The following is a 19,869-nucleotide window of genomic DNA, read 5'->3' on the forward strand; positions in this document are numbered from 1 at the left end:
GTCATGCATCACCTGCTCCCCTGAGGTTTCCTCTAGGGACCGTGCGGATGCAGGAGGTCTGACGGCTGATGCTCCTGTCCCAGCACAGCTTTGCAGGTCTGCAGCCACCTTCCCTCCCACCAACAAGAGGCAGCTGGCACCTTTGTGTGCCCCAGAGCAAGGGAAGCAGAGAGCAACGTCTGCTGGCCCCCCAACTTAGTTGTCCTCAGCATCCCTCTCTCCAGCTGGTGGTGTTCAAAGGGCAGCACATTCTGAATACTCCCTCATTTGACACTTTGCTTAATTAGTTAGCTTTTTACCATCCAGGGAAATGAAGCTACAGATTTGAGAGCTATCACAAGGTGTTTGCTTTTTGGCCAAGCAGGACCAAACCGAGGCTATGCAACGGATTGCCAGCTATGCAGGAGCTAGTTTAAAGGTTAATCTCATTTAAAAGAGAGAGGGAAGAAGATGCATTGCAATGCTTCATTGGAAAAATGTCAAAAGCCATTAGCTGCTGGCTGAAATATATGAAAGGGAGCAGCATTAACTCTGCTCTTCCTTTTGTGTGGAAGTGAAATGAAGCATTTCACTACTTACCTTTGGGAGTTAAGATGCAACATGTTTTTAAGGTCAGTTCTGTTGTTATAGGGCTTCTCAGTAGAAATATGAAACAATATCTGTTTTTATTTGCACACACTTATTCTCTTTAATATACCATATTGTCTATTCACTTACATCATAAATGCTGGTAAACATATGTACACACATGCACATATATGTAGTGTGCTGAAAAGCTCTGCATTTCACATGCACAATTTTCTTTCTCAATGTGCTACATGCATATTGTTCGTGTTCAGGGAATAACATGCCTGGAATAGAATCACCTGCCAACTAAAACAGGTTGATCAGGCACATTCATACATTCCAAGCTCCTGATGAATTTAAGCTACTGCTATGTAACACATGCCAAGGGATTTATCTTATCTTCACTTTCCAAAAACACCTACCTTCAAAAACTGGAAGAGAAAGACTTCCCTTTTGGACCTGCATGTGTTTTTCTAGAGCTAAAATTTGTCTGGCTTAAAAATCACAACTAATGTAGATTTCTACTGGACTAAAACTAAGTTTTATTTCTTTAGAAAGAAGGAAGTACCTACCTTTTCAGCAGAGACTGACAGGGCTTACATCTGACTGAGGAAAGGGTCTACATACTGGTTTTCTAAATAATGACATTTGTAAATAGGTTTTATTTACAAAGATGTTTTTATACTTAAAGGCTCCACTGCTTCTATTTGGGGTGAGCTGCATATTGCAGAGCTCCATAAACTCCTATAAAAATATCCTTTCTACTGCTTGAGCCTCTATTTCATCAGTGGCTGCTCTCCATAAACTGTGTGCACATGACTAGCTCCATGTGCATGCATTCCTTCCCTGATGTGCTTTGTGGCCTGACCTTTTGCTCTGGATGCTGTCCTTCCTGCATACCCACATCTCTCACCTCTGCGTGCAGATACTACTCAGTGGGAGCAGCTTATTCCAGCTCTCCCGTGGTCTTGCCTGTCAGCTAACCTCTTGGTAACTGTAGATCAGCTTGCTTATCCCTTCCCTTCAGGAGTCTTCTACCTTGGGGATGCAGACGGAGAGCAGTCCTTTTTCTCAGCCTGGTTTTCCAGGTTTCTTGCATGTTTCCAACAAAAAGTAGGAAGGGGCTTCCTGCAGTCATCCCTGCTGGCTCAGCTTGCAACAAGGACGTGATTTGGTTTGGGTATGGGCATACGTTGACATCGCTGTCAGATAGATTGCGTGATGCAGAATTCATGCTGCCTTTGTGCCAGCTGTGGGAAGCAGGCAACAGCCGATGCGATGGAAGTGCCAGCTGGCCCCCACAGATACTATACCTATGAACACAGCATTCTAAATCTGATTGTGACTTCTGTTGTGCTGCTAAGCTCTGGCCTAAAATGTCTGTGATTTCCTTAAGCAAGGCTATCTAGTCTACCTTGGTGAAGCCACCTTAAATAAGCATGTTATTTTATAAACCTTGTATATTGAGGAGCAGTAATTACCATGCATCTTAATAACATGGCAGGCATTGGAGCATCTCCAGCAGCTTACAGAGCCTAAATAGGACAAATAAACATCACTAGTGATAAAGCCAGAGAGCAGCATGCCTGAGCTGAGGGATGTCCTCTCTGAGGATGCAGGGCCGGGCAGGGTTCCCAGGCTCCAGCTCAGTGCATCACTGCAGTATATGCTCACATTTAAGTATAAAGGGTTTTCCCTGCCAAAGCAAAAGAGACAGCTCAAAGGCTTAAATCTCCTGATGCGTTTAGGTACGTGTTCCTACTTCCACAGATTGATGTGGGTGATTCTGGATAGTCTGTATCCAGGATGGTCCTTCACTGAAGGTGGTCATTAGTAAGCCAAAGCTCTGAGAGCAGTGCTGTGTATTTACCTGCCCTTTTTTTAGGTAGAATTTGTCATTTAAAAGAAACCACAACCAGACACAACACACAGAGGAGGAACAGAAACCATTCCAGAGGATTTTACCATCGAGAGGTCTACCACAGAGATGTACTATGTGAATGTGCATGAATTCCACTTGAGGGGCAGTTGTGAGGGGAGCTCGAGAGGGGCAGTTGTGAGGGAAGGTTGTGAGGGGAGAGGAGGGGTGGCCATGAGAGGTGAGGGGAAATCACGAGGGGAGCTTATGAGAGGAGAGCAGGAGTGGCCATGGGCCATGACAGATGGCCATGATGGGAGATCTTGAGGAGAGATTATTGAGGGATGGCTGTGAGGGGTAGGGGTAGCAGCTGTACAGAGCAAGCCGTTGTGGGGGAGTAGATGAGGGGTGACTGTGAGTGGAGACCATGAGGGGAGATGTTGAGGGGAAATCAGTTTGCCCTTAGTGACATTGTTTAATGGTGGGCTTGGAAGTCCTGGGGTAACTGATAGGCTCAATGATCTTAGAGGTCTTTTCCAACCTAGTTGATTCTATTCTATTTTATTCTATGAAACAGCTGGCGAAATAATTGCTGACAACTAGCAAGTCAGCAAAGGGAAAATGTATTGTAGATAGCATTGCCAATTATAATTACCCATTGCAATCATTAATGACCTCTTTAAAAGGATTTCTGTTGTAAATCCCTCAAGTGAGTGGCACCAGAGGCCCACTTGCCTTCCTCCTTTGGGAGCACAGCTGTGTAAAGACAACAGGACAACATTGGCATCTGCTTACTGCTTTATTCTTTCAGTGAAAGAGTAGTTTCCTTTAATGTTTAATGTCTGTGTGTGTGTGTATATATATATAATATTATGTGTCTTTGAGTCTCTTGGCTTTGTTCACTGGGCTGCCTCTTCTGCTTTGCAGTTTGTCACACTGTTAGTCTGTCCTCAGGCATAGTGTCCCTTGTTCCATATCTTTATCTTCTCCTTGACCTATATGATAGATAACAAGGTGAGCGAGTGCTTCATAGTGTTTACATTTGATGTATTTTAATCTCAGATGAGTGGTCCGTGTTTTTCCTTAGCTTTTAGGGCAACTGATAATTGATGGGAGTCATCTTCAGAACCAAGCCTCAGCACCCACCCACCCACCCGGGACTGTTTCCAAGGCTGAGCTGATTAAAGAGTGTTTGTACACATCTCGGTTAAAATTAAAAGTCCCCCTTACTGAGAGGAGAGGATCCAGGAGGTTGCTGGCTGCTCTCTGCAGGTAGAGACCACAGCCCTTTAGTGCGAAATCCATTTCATCCCCTGGAGCCGCAGCAGTGACGGGCGCTGCCTCAGCCCTTGAGTTTGCCGCCATTTTGGGCTCCCACAGGCCACTGCTGTGAGCCCTGCTCCCTTCTGACAGGCTGTAAGTGTCCTCTCATGTCAGTTCTGGTTTTGCTGTGCTGTTTGTATTTAGTGATGATCAAATCCACGTGCTGGCCTGGTGTGGTGGCAATATGTGCATTTCTGTTGGCTTGAAAGCTCAGTGGTCAGCGAGCAGGGCCCTGGTGCTGCAGCGCGGTCTTGTTGGCTGGTTTTTAAGCTGTTGGGTAAAGAAGGGTCAAGAGCCAGGCCCTGACTGGGGGGGGGGGGGGATGTTTTTGCTCACATCTACACTGTGTAGGGCTTGCAGATTGGTGTGGAAAGAGCTTGTTGGAGCAGTCTGCAATGAAACTTGGAAGCAGACTAAACATTTACACGTGTGGACAGCCAGAAGGGCACTCACTGCCAGCCATTTATTTGCACGCAGCCCTGTGTTTGCAAGGCAGTTGCTTCGTCAGCCTTGGCTTCCAATGGTTATGTAGAGATTATTCACTTTTATAGATGACTCCTTCAGCCTGAAGGTCAGTTTGGTACTTTGGCAGCTGCCGGGTGTCTCGACACACTGCGAGGGGACAGCATTTTGCTGTCAGTCATGTGGGTTTGGAGGCCGAGAGCTGAAGGCATGCAGTGGGTAGGATTCTGCACAAATGAGTATGCTTTGCTGTACGCTGCAAGAAATAACCACATCTGTTGAGCTATGAGTGAGTGCAGTACAGATGCCTGCATCTATTTTCTGTGGGGTTTTGGTAAGGGAAGAAGTGGGAGAGGAGATTATTTCTTGCTACCATTCTCTCTCTTACAGCCAGCTAATTATGTCTAATTAAGTAGGGCTTCATCCATGCCCAGATAGGTGGTTTCAGTTTTGAGAATTTTGTCGGGATGTATCCTTTTAACATTACATTTCAGGAAAAGCCATGACTTTTAAGAAGAGCTGTACTTCGTCAAAATATAAATGAGTGAAAAAGCTGATCTCTCAGCATGTGGTGCCAAGCTGTCTAGCAGCTCTAGTATGTTCTGTCAAGCCAAAGGCATATTTTTAGCCTGATTCTCTGCTATAGATGATGTCGTAACAGGTGCTTGATGAGACTGTTTCCTTTGTTTACAGATGAGGTCTTGTCCGAAAACTTTTTGGACTACAAGAACCGTGGTGTCAATGGCTCTCACCGTGGTCAGATTATCTGGAAGATTGATGCCAGCTCTTACTTCGTGGAGCGTAAGTATTTTTGCAATCCTGCTACAGTATAATTCAGTCACTTCACAAAGATAATTGGCCTGCTGGAGTTCTTAGGATGGTTTTATGCCCCATATGTCCCTTAGGAGAGGCCAAAAATGTTACCAAAATCTTTCAGTGTATTGAGAGGAACTGAAACATTTTATGGAGTAGAAAAGTATGGTTTCTGCAAGCAAATAAATTTTGTGGATGTTGACTTATTTACATCTTTTCAATACAGTTATGAGTAAGTGTTTTAACCTGTTTGCTGTTATTTGGACTGTATCTTTGGTAAATGACCTGCATTAACTTTACTGTGGTATTAAGGAAAAGAGGAACTCCGGCATAATCTCAGAAAGTTTCACACTGACTTTTAAGGGAAAACTTCATGGTGTATCCGACTTCTGCCAGATTTGAGTGGATTCAGAGGTAAAAAGGGCCAAGTTCTAATCACCATGTAGACTGATAAAAATATAACAATATGTTGTTGCAGCAAGGTACACAGTTTTCAAATTAATTCTTCCTCATTATATTCATATATTACCCAAGGCATCTGATGCAATGCAGTGTAACTCTTTTCCACCCAATTAGCAATCAAAATACAGAAACACTGAATTTGCTTCTGCAAAGTACCATGTACCTGGTACAGCAAGTTAGTATGTCCAGGCTGGGCTGTCTCGCATCCCAGAACACAGTGAACCTGACCATTCAAGTCATTCTCTTTTCGAAGAGTTACATGTGTTACTGTGAATGGAATTCATGGTCATCTTTAGAGAAGGGTAGGGTACTCAAAAGGCTGGACTGAGATCTACAGCAAAACATCTTGTGGTGAAAGAGCTAAATGTATCCTTAGGGAGGAGTTAAGCGTAAGGAAGCCTAGCATAAGAACAGTTTCAGTTCTTCAGTTGTATGGAATGTTTCCAATGATCTACCTTAGCTGCTGGGCAAAATACAGGAGTTTCATAAAAGCAAGACAGTCTGGAGGTCTGAACTGGTGTATCTGAACAAAGTATATCTGAACTGCCTGATTTTGAGAGCAGTCAACAGAATCTTTAATATAACCTAAATTCTAAAGGGTTTGGAAAGGGTGTGAGTTATACTTGGTTTGATTAAAATATGCCTTTGACCTTAAGTATCTGGTACCAGCAAAGATGCTACCTGCTGACGTTTTACAGATACTCAGTTCTAGAAACAGGTTATCCCTTTGCAGTAGCAAAGTAGCACTGCTGATGGTCTGTGATTCCTAGCATTAAGTTAAATTGAGAATGTTGTTCTAAAGAGTTAAGGGAGCTGCTGAAATGTCTATAGGGCATAAAAGATGCTTATATCCTGTTTGTTTTTTTTAAATACATTTATGGGAAATTCTTTAATATATAAGGACATTGGGTTTAGTTATCCTGGTTTTGGGGCAGAAATACATCATCTAGTTCCAACCCCCAGCCACAGTCAAGTAAATGGAGTAAATTACTTATTTTCTGTATTTTTCATCTGGAAGCATATATAATGTGTTTGGGAGTATTTTGTTTAGAAGGCTTAATGTTCCCCAATTAGTTATCCTTTCTTTCCTGCATTTTTGAGAATTAACAAGCAAATGAAGTGCAACACTCTTAACTATGTAACTTGTAGTCATTATACATAAATCCACTGTTTAGGTAGTTAACAGAATATTGACATCTAATTCCAGAAGGTAGTAATTTGCATGCAATAGTGTGGGACCTGGAACTGAAGTAAGTAAAGGGAAGAGTGGCTGGAAGTTTTCTTCATGATGGCAGATCATCACAACAAGAATCTTCTGTTGGATGTAGTTGTAATGATGATTACTGACAAAAAATGGCAACCTGGAGACAGAAATTCTGCACACGCTGCTTTGTGGGCAACAGAAACTAGCAATATTGTGAGAGATTTGTAGAGGTGCATCAGGAGAGGAGCACACAAAGGAAAACATGACAAGAAATTGAAACAATTTTTTTGTGTTAATTGTACTTCTTGCACCTTTATAAACTCAAATTCAGCAATTTCAGGTGCCTTTCTGTTTAAGCTATGCTTTCACAGTGTTCTCAGTGGATTGCCCAGTCTGAGTCATTAAAAGTTACTTTTTCTGGTGTATTTAAAATCTCAGTAGGTTAAGAAAATGCTTTTTGTGTGGTAGGTCAGTTACAGCGCAAATCAGTTTTCTCTTTTTGATACATGCTTCTTTCTTTTGGGGGTATTTGGGCAATATATGCATGGCTTTTGAATTTGCTGGTAGCCTAAGGCAGTCTAGAGGGACCCATCACTTTTCAAAACGAAGATAATTCCTTAATGCATACACATACCACAGAATTTGTGTTTGGTTTAGTGATCTGCTTTTTCCCCTTGCAAAGGACAAGTACTTTTCCCAGAGAAGTGCATGTCTTTCCACTTTGCATATCACAAACTTACAACATAATGTTGGCAGACAGATAATGTAATTGGTGTGAGGCAGCGAGGGAATTGCTTCCAAATTAGAGCAGGAATGCCAGAGTAGAACTTGCCTCCTGTTAGTACCCAGCAAAAAGAAAAAAGCCTTAATGGCTGCAGAGGCAGTGTTGCACTATGGCCAGTTGTGTATTTCGGCAGTTTATGGTTTTATGACAGCCAATGATAAATGGTAACCATCCACTGTAACCATTAAGTGGTTGTGCTCTGGGAGAGGAAGGAGGGAAGACAGCCTACCTGCCACTTTGTGTTAAGGCTTGGAGGGCACTGCAGTGAACAAACCAGCCTATAATAGGTTTTCTAGCAAAGTAATCTTGCTCTGCTTTGCTGCAATTTCTCACACACTTTTTTGGCTTATACACCGATCCAGAGAGAGAGTGTGCAAGGGACCATCTCACTGAGGTGAGATACATCATTGTCCTGTAAGCACAGTATCGAAGTACCATATCCTTAAAATGATGAGAAAAGTTTTGACATGATTCAGAATTGAACTAAAATTAGCCAAGTATCTGGGACCCCTGCTAATCTACTGGTCTTTCTGTAGATTGTTTTATCACCTAGCAACTAAGAAAACCATTTCCAGGTGTAACCAGTCACCTGTGTGGCACTTTTATGTGTAAACTTATGCACCAGTTGTTTGTTAAAGTTGTTGCTGGCAGTGTTCAAGGCCAGGTTGGATGGAGCTTGGAGCAACCTGGTCGAGTTGGAAGGTGTCCAGGCCCGTGGCAGGGGGCTGGAACTGGATGATCTCTAAGGTCTCTTCTTAACCCAAACCATTCTGTGATTCTATGGTTATTATTAATATCAAAGATGAATGATGGGCCTTGCAGAGAGCAGAAATTATAGTTCTTTATTCTCATTGACTAGTAGGCAAGTAATGTTAAAGAAAGCATGCAACTAAAGTCAGAGGTCTTGAGAGATCCAGGTACATCTGCAGGTAGATGGCATATGTTCCAGGTCATGGTCAATATATGCCATATGTGTGTATTTTTATAGAGTATGTACAGAAATGTCCCCAAAACTGACAGGCAGTCAGCCCTTTCATCTGGGGCTCTCTCTAGAAAATGCATCTTCTGCATTGCTTTAGGAAGCTGATATAAAGGCCAAAGTATGAATAATGGAAGGATGTTGCAGCCTCAGCTGTTCCCAAATAAACAAGGCACAGTCATATCAACAAGAGCTTTAATAAAGCTGGAGTATTTGTAAAGTTTTCTTTTTCCTGGACAGGCTGTTGACAAGTCCAGCCCACTAAAATAATTTCCTGCTTCCTTTTGTGTTACCCCAATACATTTCAAATCAGATACACTTCACTTTATGAAAGAAAGCATGAGGGGAGAAAATAGAGGTAAGGCTGTTGAAGTGCATCCTGCTATACCTTAGAGCAAATTAGAATATGCTGCATGACTTTAACCTTCAGGAGTCCACAGATGGTAAAAACGGAAGCCGCACAGAAGCATCTTCAACAGTGTGAAAACTGTTCAGCAGAATGATTAAAGGTGTCAGAATAAAATCAGATATGAAGCAGTAAGAGACTTGCACTCCAGAAAAATGCATCTACTGCTAGTCTCTTTCCCAAGGAAGACATATTGTACTTTGAGATTCTTTCTCTTCATTTTCTAGCACAACCAGTGGTTTTATTGGTGCTTTCTGTTTATTTTCTACGCTATGCACAGTTGCAAAATTTCTTCTCCTTTTCCTCAGCCTGGCACCCTTATTGTAGTTCAGTATTCATATTTGAGCCAAGCTTAGCTTTGGGAAGAAGAGCACAGGCTGAGCCTAGATGAAAGCATTTTGCAGTTCAGGGCTGTTGAGGTTCTTCAAGAACCCTGTGCTTTGGAGCCTTTGATCAGCCCTTTAATATGAGCATTTGTTACATTCCCTGTTAGTTTTTATCTTACAAGGTCTTTCTGCGCCATGAATGTCAGCAACAACCTGTCATAAACAGAAACCTAGGTCAATCCACACAAGGCATTAGACAGCTACTTCTCAGCTCCCTACATGCTTGCATTGTGGTAGGTTAACTGAGAGACTTCTGTGAATCAGTTTGTTCTCCATCTTCCTTTCCCTTTCCACAACTTGTTTTGACACTTGGACATACTTTGTTTATATTGTGGAGATCAGGGCTGTTTGTTTGTTTGTTCCCACACAGAGGAGAAGATGTTTGTCTTGCAGGGTGCATGCTTGGTGACACCATGCTGGGAGAGCTTGGCTGGTCCCCACACTAACTGCTCTCTGCTCTTCATGGCAATGCGAAAAGAAATCACAAAATTCTCTGCTTGCGCAAAGCTGAGATTGAAGTGGGAGCTCTGATAGGGAGTTTCTGAAAGCTCTCTTAAGGTGAACTGGAAAGCTTTAAATGAGAAATAATGCCTGATCTTAGGGATCCTGAAGTCAGAGCAAGTCTGTCTTCACTAAACCATAGTTCCCAGTCACAGAGACCACAGCTTACATGGTATCTTCTCAGCTACTTAACCCTAAATAGGCATGGGTGTTGTATCAGTGCATCAGAGACTGGCCAGCATCTCATTCCCAAGGCAATGGTCAAGAAGTTGCAGTAACATTTGACTGAAGGTTTAGTGCTAATTGCACTGAGCCTGGGGTGTTTGGCCCCTGGTTTGGACACACAGATCCGCTTGTGCTTGGGAGCTTCCAAATCTTATTAGTTGCCTCTTTTTTTTCGTTACAGTAGTCTCTAGTATCTCCCATGAAGAGTAGATCTTTTCTATCTAAACTGCTAAGATGTTTTATGTTCTAAAAAGCTAAGGCCAGGTTTTTAAAGGTATAAGTTCAATTCAGATGTTTGAGAGCTAGGCTTCAGTGCTGAGAAACGAGATAGATTAAAAGGTGAAAGATGGATACAGAGGCACAGAGTGACGAAAGTGACTTGCCAGTGCATGGGTACAACTGTAGAGAAGACTTCAGCTTCCATACTCACTGCTGAGTGTCTTACCTAGTAATTTTCAGCCACTGGTCTGTTTGCAGTCTGAGCTATTGGGACCTGTTTAAAAGTTGTAGCTTGAAAATAAATGTGCCCTGCTGTATGTTTATGTCCCTCCTCCATTTGTTCTATAAGGAACAGAGTTTCTGAAAGCTCTTCTGCTGGAAAGTGGAGAGAAGTTTGTGTAGGGCCCTTGCAGCTTTACTAAATTCGGAAAGAGACTCAGAAAAGATGGTTATGAAGGAACCAGGATTTTTCCTCTCATTTCTGTTCCATTTTTTATTTCTAAGCCAGCTGTGGGCATGCTGGATCTGCTTGTTTTCTTTCCCAGACATTGTCAGATCGAGGGTCAGCAGTAACTTCCTTTGCAGCCCAACAGCCTGACTTTTGCCTGGCTGAGCCTCTACCTAGGATAGACAAACATTTGTGGCATTACCTCACTGGCTGAACACAACTGACTGACACAACTGGTTCCAACTTTGTTACTCCCCTGCAGCTTGGTTTCTCTGATATATGAAGGAAGAAGGGCACTGTTGAGCCAGTGCTGCTGGAACACCCTGTGTTCTGGACACAGAGACCATAGGGTCAACCCCCAGCTTTGCCTGGTGTCTTGTGTCCTGGAGTGGGAGAAGAGTGGAGACTGGTGAGGATGTCTGGCCTCCAGGCTAGGTGCAAGCTAGTGCTGAATGATACCTGAGGCACCAGATGTGCCTCCCCTGGTGAGATGCAGCACCATGTCATTTTGTATATTGGGAAAAATATGCTTGGCAACAAAGGGAGAAAAACCCACTGCCCTTTCCTGTTCTTCTTCACTTATCACATTGTTTTCTTCATCCCATTTATTGTTGTGTTGTTTTTTTTTTTCCCTTGTACACATCTACTCAGCCCCTAATTTGACTGTATCTCCTCACTCAGGAGATTTGAGAAGACACAGGCAGTTGTGACTGTTTTTTGGGAGCCACTGGCCTTCTAGGCTTGTTTGATTTTAAGGTAAGGGGAAAGATGACAGAGTTCACTCTTTCCAAGCAGGAGCTTGTTTCTTAACACTGTTTACAAGAAACAGGTAAGGATTGAGGAAGCAGCTGGTAGTGCTACCAATGCCAGGAGATTGAAAAGATACTATGTGGTCCTTTCAGCAGTTCCTTCTTGAATCTGTCAGGAGCTGGGAACTCATGGCTCTACACACTCCAATATTAAAACCTGTGGTCAGCTATAATTTCTGATCTGGTCTGTACCATCCTTCTTGTCCAAATCCCACTCAAGGTGTCAAGTAGGGTCTACATCCTTCAGCACTTCTGAAATCACTTGATCATATAGTTGTTTATGAAGATAGAGTAATTTAAGTAGAACTCATCAGACCACTCTGTACCTGGCAGTGTGCCTTGGAGAATGGCACACCTCTACTTTGGGTCTGGGGGAGTTTGAAAGTACAGGCTCACATAAGTGTTCATTTTGCCCTTCCAGTCATATCAACAGTATCCTCAGACATGTACTTGCTTTAGATTCAGAACTCTTGTGCATCTAATGTGTTTTCTGCTTTAGCTTTGGTGTCACTCGGCATACCATAGTGCATATCACGCACTTGAGGAAAGGAAGAGAGATTCCTAAAGTCCAGTAGTGTGGCTAGTAGCTGTATTTTTCTCACCTAACCCAGCATTTGATAAGTGAACAGATACCTACTGTTTTGCTGCTTTGAACTTTGGATGTTAGTATTCTGCACAACAGTTGTGAAGTCATATCATTTCTTTTAATGGATAAGTATAACTTAGGTAATGCTGGTTTCTGGTTGATAATATTTCCGTTATTGACAGGAAGAGATTACAGTGTCATGTTTGACTCACAAATCAGTCTTTTCAACTGTTAAATGCTTCTGGAAAGTTTGTTTAGCTAATGCTGTCTAGGGATTTGGTGAAATTGCCCTGGAAGATGGATCCCCTCTCTTTGCTCCATTACATTGGGGCCCCATGCTCTCCCCTTGCATACTTCCACTCTTTCTCAAGCTGCAGCCAGCCAAGCTAGTCCCCACTGAATTCAGTAACGCTTGCATGCACCCCCTGCTAGCCATCAGGCCCAGAACCTTTCACGTACAACCATGCACAGAGAGCCAAGGTGCAGACTTTGGCCCAAGTGGTTGTATCTTTGTAGAAAACCAGAAGACAAATGCAGTGGAAATGGGAAGGTGCTGTGATTGGAAGGGTATCGTCGCATGCATCAAAAGGCCGTATTTACTCCAATGGTAAGGTAGTGAGCCTTGTTTCAGTTTTCTTATTAAATAATAATAACAAAAAGTACTGTTTTCTGTTTTTTATAATTAAGGATGAAAGTTCAGTTCATGGATTCACAGTTCTTCAGGAGACAAGGAGTCTGTCTTGTTCATGTCAGATCTCAGCACCATCAAACTTGAGCATTTCTGATGGAGGGGATAGGCTCCCCAAGGACATGGGTCTCTGAGTAAAGGCTGTGTTGCATGAAGGGCTTGTCTGAGAGAGGAAACTTAGCAGGTGGTTTGCACTGCACCAGCTATTAAGAAGGAGAAAAATGACTGCTACTGCTGAACTGAGGACAGTGACCAAGTCCATCAGTAGTTTAAAATTCCCAAAGAACAGATCAGTGTCAATAATTTACCATTTCTAATTTTGGGGAATTTTATGGATTTTTTAATAAGCCTGTTAAAGCACACTGTGAAAGTCATTAATCAAAACAGAACTTGGAGCCTCTGTTTTCAACAAAACACCTCTCTTAGTTTATGGAGGCAGTGAGTTCGCTTTACAACTATAAAAAAGGCTTTTTATGCCTCTCTGAAGTAGTAAAGCATCTGAAGGGCTTTACTGTCCAATGTGGCACAGGAAAACCTCAGTATAAAGGAGTATAAATCCCTTCATGTAATATAGAAAATTGGTTGGAACCCTCCTATGTCAATGTCTGGTTTCAGCCAACCACTATTTCATGCCTTGTAGTAGTTATGACAGCATTTATCCAACTTATACAATGGTGTTTAGACAGTTTTATTAGATACAAAAATCTGTGTGTCCTTCCTTGAGAAAGGCCAAATTGTATCTGTGTAGTGGTGTAGTAACTTACCCTACTTCTGGAAAAACATGCATAGGATGTAGGAAGCCTTTTGATAATGGACTTTTTGCTCCATAGCTATTGAGTCCAGCCCTGTTGTCATCTCTGCTCCTAGTCCAGGGTTTCCTTCTATAGGACTACAAGATCTTAGAATCACCATTTATATCCAGAGTAGTCTCACTCAGAGAGCAGGAGGTCAGGAGGGATGAATTCCTATATCCCTGCAGGGTTCAAATGCTTTTGCCCAGCAGAACCATCCTTGCAAGGTCCTTGATGCTGGTAATGACACCTTGAGAGCCTCAGCCCAGTAGTTTTTTATACTTCCAAGCTGTTCGCCAACCCTCCTAATACTTTCAATGTACCCAATTAGTAACAGATATAATTTCCTCCCATATCTCAGGGCTAATAGCTTTTTATAAAGAAAAAAAAAACCAACCTGGAAAACAGATACTTTTGCTGTAATTGTTTATTAATTAAATTTCCATAATGATGCTTCTTTCTGACCTTCCCCTTTCATTAAATTATCTGCGCTAATTTCATTAAGCGTTCTCCCTTTAAGTCGTTCCTGCCTATGGATTTTTTTCTGTCTTCTTTGCCAAAAGCAGCTGCAACAGTGAGACCTCTAAGAGTAGGCAGCAGTGTTTATTGCAGACTTCTTCTTGGCAGCAGAGCCTATGTGCCTGGTGGTACTTGTTCACTTCTGAAGCAGTAGGAAGCAGAGATATGGAGAGGTGACATGTTCACATGCTGTCTAGACTCATTCTTGAGAGTAAGAGCTACAGGTCGTCTGATTGCTTCTCACTCGAGGGCCATTTTGAGGCAGGTTTCCATGATTAGACTGCATAATACTGATAATCTTGCTTCTTTTTAGTGGCCCCTTCACAGTGTAAGACAGATACTAGTACAATGGTTTAGTGATTTTGGTTGGGTTGTCTGATCCAACTGCCAGCTCAGGGCAGGTCTGGTTAAGAGCAGGTTGCGCTAGACCCTGTCCAATTAAAAGTTCTAAGACAAGGGATAATGGGCTTAAACATAAACAGGGGACATTCGGGTTAGATATAAGGAAGAAGTTCTTTACTGTGAGGGTGCTGAGGCACTGGAACAGGTTGCACAAAGAAGTGGTAAATGCTTCACCATGGCAGTGTTCAAGGCCAGGTCAGACAGGGCGTTGGGTAACATGGTATAGTGTGAGGCATCCCTGCTCATGGCAGGAGATTGGAACTGGATGATCTTAAGGTCCTTTCAGGCCCAAACTGGTCTGTTATTCTGTGGAGTTTCCTTTCTCGGCAGTCTGTTCCAGTGTTTGACTCCCCTCATTGTGATTTTTGTTTTCTTACACCTAATCAGAAAATAGCGATGTAACCTAAATGTAAATGCATCTCAGGCCTCAAATGTACAAGTGGACCATGTCTTATTTTGTTTTCAATGATGATCTTTCTCTATGCCTTTCAGTTTTATTTTTTTTCCTTGACCCATTTGTTCTGCATGGCTGGGATACCTTTAAGTCCAAGAATGATTTCCATTCATTAGAAGACCTAAAAAGGAACTATTAAAAACAACTTTTAAAAATATATCAAAGGCAAAAATAATCTTACAAACAAACCACACAAAGATATCAGGAATGGATTTTTTTTTCTTTAAAGAAAACTAGAAGAAACAAAATCAGTATAGTGCATGGCTGCTATGTTGCAAGCATGAGGTATAACTGGGATTACAAGTAAGATCGGCAGTGTCTCAGTTCAGTCTCAGTTTGTCCTCCTCCTAAGTTGCTATTTATCCAGGCTGCTGAGCAGCACTTCCTGAGGGTAGGATCGCTTTATAACGTGGCAGCTCTGGGTTCCTCCAGAGATCCCTGGGGACCCACACAAGCTAGCATGTGATTAACCTCCATGGATTGTCAGGCAACACTTGAACAGCAGCTTTACCACACCAAAAGCCAGTATGCCTGCTGTGGATTAAATTAGTCTGCTTCATTACTAGACAAGATTTAAGGATGAAATAATATATTTATTTAAAACAGAATACAAGCACATTAAGATTTTGCTTTTAACAAATTCTCCTTAGTTTCTCATTTATACTAGTTATCATTTATTTCTCACTTCTGATACTGTACAGTTCATGTTATCTTAAAGACCTCCAAGAAGTGCATTTTTCCTGTTCCTGTTGATAAAGGTGTTTGCCTGAGGTGAAATGAGCCATCAGTGCTCACTTACAAACACTCATTACATGTTTGGGATTCTTTTCATTTGTCACTGTGGCATCTCATGGTTGTGGGGAGAGATGAAACTATTCTCTTTCCTCCACTTGCCTAGGAGTTCCTGATTTACATATGAGTGATGTTCTGTAATCAGAATGCTTCTGAATTCAGGCTTTCAAATGTTTTCCTGTTTACAGGATATTATGGTAAGCTTTGTCAGCTGCCTGTGAAGAATATTACATCTACATAGCTAATAGATTCACCATTTTCCTTTCTTTCTGTGAACTGCACAAAGTTTGTGCATGGTATGTGACAAAAATAAGAAATGAATTTCAGTACCAGTGTACTTTGGCTTTATCCTTTCTTTTCTTATTCTCCCTGTCTACTCCATAGATCTTGGATAACCTATCACAGAACCTATAGAACCGTTTGAGTTGGAAGGGACCTTAAAGATCATATAGTTTGAAACCCCCTGCCATGGGCAGGGACCCCTTCCAGTAGACCAGATCAAAAAAAGACATAGAGTGACATTTTGGATTGCAGGGGCTCAGTTCAGAGGCTGCCATGGAACTCATTTGTGGTGTTTAAGATGATGCTACCTCAGTGAGTTGTCTGTGTTGTCTCTCTGCCAGAAGTCATCTCTCACCACCACACCATTTTTGGAGTGACTGATTACTGGCCTTGTAAACAGTTGTAATTACTGGGTTGCTTGCTCCAATCCTGGCAGTTTAGATCACCTCCAAATGCTATCCCTTGGGGCTGAATCCAGTCACATTATTTAGAGACTTCAGATGTGTGGGGTTCATTTGTGGGACCTTAGCAGAAAGCATCTGAATAGTGGGGGTTTTGTTTATTATGTTCTGGTGCAGAGGGAATTTTCATGTGGGTTCATGCTGCTTTGCCATTAGAATTTCTCTCTGACTCTTGAGGGAAAGAAAATGAGACTTATCCAGGAGACACCTCCGCTGCAGCTATGTTGACTTTCCTAATGAAGAGTAAGTGGCAATCAAACAGATCAACCAAGTTTCCTATGATTTCTGCCTTACAAAGGCAGGGGATTCATAGGTAGAGTCTATTCAAGCTAAAACCTTAATTTAAAGCCTTATCCTGGAAGCTCATGGCAGCCTTCAGCCTTGTTGCAGAAGATGGTCATTTTTCAAGAAGATAGACAAAAATCTCACCACTGTTTGTAAAGAGTCCCTTACACATGTGGGGAAGGCACAGGGGTTAAACCAATGTTGATTCATGTGAGGTGACTTTCAAGAACTATGAACAACCATACAGGGAGGTTTCCAGTCATTCTCTAGGACATCTCTTCCAAAAGATCCCATCTCTAGTTGTATCAAACACTTAAAAATGCTCAAAACAGGGAGATGTGTGATAGCGCGTGAGTGTAATAATCTAGGCTGATGCTTTTCCAGTGGGGTTTGAGCTAACACGCTGTATCTTGCAACTGGAACAGGCCTAAGAAGCTAAGCTTAATGTGAGAGTGCGCTTGCTCTTGCCGAGCAGCTCTGTGGACAGCAGGATCTGTACTTCTTCAGAACACAGAGATTGAAATCCTGTCCCTGCTGCAGGGAACTAGCTGTTAATTTAAACCGGATAAGGATTTTACCCAAGAGAGTGAGAATTTGCTGTTTTAAAATTACTAACTCTCTCCCTGGTATATATTCGTAGAAAAGCATGAAAATTTGGTATTTTTCCCTTTTTCTGTTTGCACTTTTACAAGAAGGAAAAGTAACAAAAATGCTTCTGGGATGAAATTTGCTATGGTGGTTTAAGGCCAGTATATGGGTGGTTTGAGACTGAGCTATGAAACCATGAAAACTGGGTTAATAATGAAGCCTTAGCAGTAGCGCTGCTAGCAGGCACCCCTGTAATTACTGCTTCTCTACAAAGGGTGCTGAGCTTCTATGATGGATTCAGAATCTCATATTGTGCTTTCTTCGGTTAGAAAATGACTCAGTGGAAACCTTTTAAATGTATACAGTATGTGCAAAGATAAAGTTCCTGCCTGTGAACCAGCCCATTTAGTTTTTGTGCAGTTTGGGAAATAGAAACTGGTTTTGCTTTAGCAGATCTATTTCTTTTTCTAAATTCCATAGATTTGTTGTAGCTGAGATGCAGTGAAACGCTAAGTAATACTTCTGTGATGTGCATAAATGATTCAGCTGACCTGTGCATGAAATGTGCTGTGGAATATAAATCCATTTAGCAGATTTTTTTTTTCTTTACTTGGCTATTTTCAGACAGAAAGACTTAGAAATGCCTTGGAGAAGGGCAGCCGGACTGAGTGACGTGGATGTGAAAAGAACAGATTACAGCTGAGAAGATTCTCTTTTGGAAGGCAAATGGGAAGATGGTCTCTGTCCACTGAAATCAGTGGGAGTTTTTCTGTTGGCTTTAATGAGATGAATCAGACTTTTGACAGCTAGTGTGGAAGAGGCATACAGTATGGATGCTGGAAAATACTAGAATAAGTTAATCACAGACTTGGCAAGCTGTTCTTGTTGTGCCATGGACTAGAAGTTACTTAGTCCTTTGAAGCACTTTCATTTTAGAAGCCACAGGTTATCAAGGCTGACATAAGGGTTCCTGCACGCTGGCAGCTGACTCAAAGTAGTATCTGACAGCTCTCTCTGAGATCATGGCAGTCACTTTATGGTTGGTATATTCTCCAAGCCAGCAAGGAGGTGGAAAAATGAACCATCAAAACTATAAACCAACAATACTGAAACACGTTTACCTCTTCTGGAGTCTTATTGTGGTGCTCAGCAGTTGGATGTCCACGACAGCATTATACAGGTGGACAGCATACATGCACATGTTATTTCTTTGGCAGACAAAATTGACATGGTAAAAGTGTATGTCATGCTAGGAGGTAAATCTATGTATCAGCAGAACCTATTTGAGGCTTCAGATCTGGGATATATGTGTGCTAGTAAAGATCTCTATTTGAAAAACAAGAGGCTGGGTATTTTGTGTGCATGAACTAGGATGGATTATCACCATCCTAGCATAGCAGTTCATAGCATCCTAGTTCATAGCAGGTGAGAGTTCCAGTATTTGGTTTTCAGACTAGAAATTCCCAGAGGTAGTAGTATGTTTTTAGTAGATTCTTTTTTGGCTTTGTGAGTGAACTAAACCATGTTACCTGCAATTACTTTTGTATTTGTGTTTGAGCATCTCAACAAATGAGATTGGTTTCAAAAGGCTACTACAGCTTCTGTAAGAAGAGGACAACTCCCTTGATGTTGTTGAAGCCTCAGCAGAAGATGTAAAGGAATTGTTCGGTTAATGCAAGCACAACAGTTGGTTGTGTAGCAGTGCACCTGTTATTGTTGTCATTACATTAGTTGTTCACGACTGTTTGCATCGTAAAAGAGCTCTCCTTCCATAGTAAATGGTCCTTTCCCCCTGTGTGCTGGCTGTAAGCGCCTACAGCCATCCAGTTAGACCAGTAACCTTCAATCTCACTTTCCAACCCTTCCTTCTTCCTTTGTGATTGCTGAGTAAGGTGCAAAATACAGTGCTTGCCTGAATGGTGTGCTCTTGGTGGGCTTTTATAATACCAGGAGTGACAGGGTTACAGCCCAGGAGAGAGACCTGTCTGTGGTTTAAGGCAAAATGGGTGTAGGGTAGCTCTGAGCAAACAAATACTTTGAAATAAATTTGGAATGTACTTTTCAATTTTAGTGTGACCTGATGGTTGCAGCCTAAGTAATAAGTAGAGCTAACTCCTGTGATGACCTGCTCAATCCAATCCCTTCAGGTCCCCAGAGAAGTGTGTTTGTAGTACCTTACCTTGACAGAAGCAGACTGAGCAGCTGCACTGTATACCTCTTCAGAATTTGACTTACTGAGCTCCTATGCTTCCAGTTGCTAATATACATTGTTAGGGACCCTACCAAATGTGGTTGTGAGCATTGCTTTGCAGAAGAGAATAGTTTTCTCTTGTGACTAAAGAAAGCCCCATTATTATGAAAACTGGCTTAATAGAAGAACTAGCAAACACTCTTACTCCTCTCTCTGTTGGGTTGCTGGAAGTGGAATTCATCTTACAGAGGAGAAAAGTTAGGAAGGAGTGAAACTACTACAGTAAGTCAGTGGCAGAGGTTCAAATAGAATGCATCAAAGTATTTCATCTGAATGCTCAGCATGTTTCTGCCAGGGATGTCAAAGTGGTGGCACAGGTTCTGC

At 42.1% G+C, this 19,869-nt stretch overlaps 1 protein-coding gene across 9 annotated transcripts in view; it reads left to right on the plus strand.

The window, feature by feature from the left end:
- Window positions 1-19,869, plus strand: part of HECW1 (HECT, C2 and WW domain containing E3 ubiquitin protein ligase 1) — a 245,356-nt gene that overhangs the window by 91,015 nt on the left and 134,472 nt on the right. For all 9 annotated transcript variants that reach the window (XR_009728710.1, XM_061374940.1, XM_061374938.1 and 6 more), the window contains one exon: window positions 4,904-5,011. Coding sequence is in view for 8 of the 9 variants with exons in the window: in XM_061374940.1 (XP_061230924.1) it covers window positions 4,904-5,011 (108 nt within the window). In the remaining variant the exon portion in view is untranslated. The remainder of the gene's footprint in view (window positions 1-4,903; window positions 5,012-19,869) is intronic.

Source organism: Neopsephotus bourkii, unplaced genomic scaffold (genome assembly GCF_033783945.1).
Source record: "Neopsephotus bourkii isolate Nb327-2 ecotype Australia unplaced genomic scaffold, CSIRO-AGI_Nbou_v1 NB_1655, whole genome shotgun sequence".
Taxonomy (NCBI): domain Eukaryota; kingdom Metazoa; phylum Chordata; class Aves; order Psittaciformes; family Psittacidae; genus Neopsephotus; species Neopsephotus bourkii.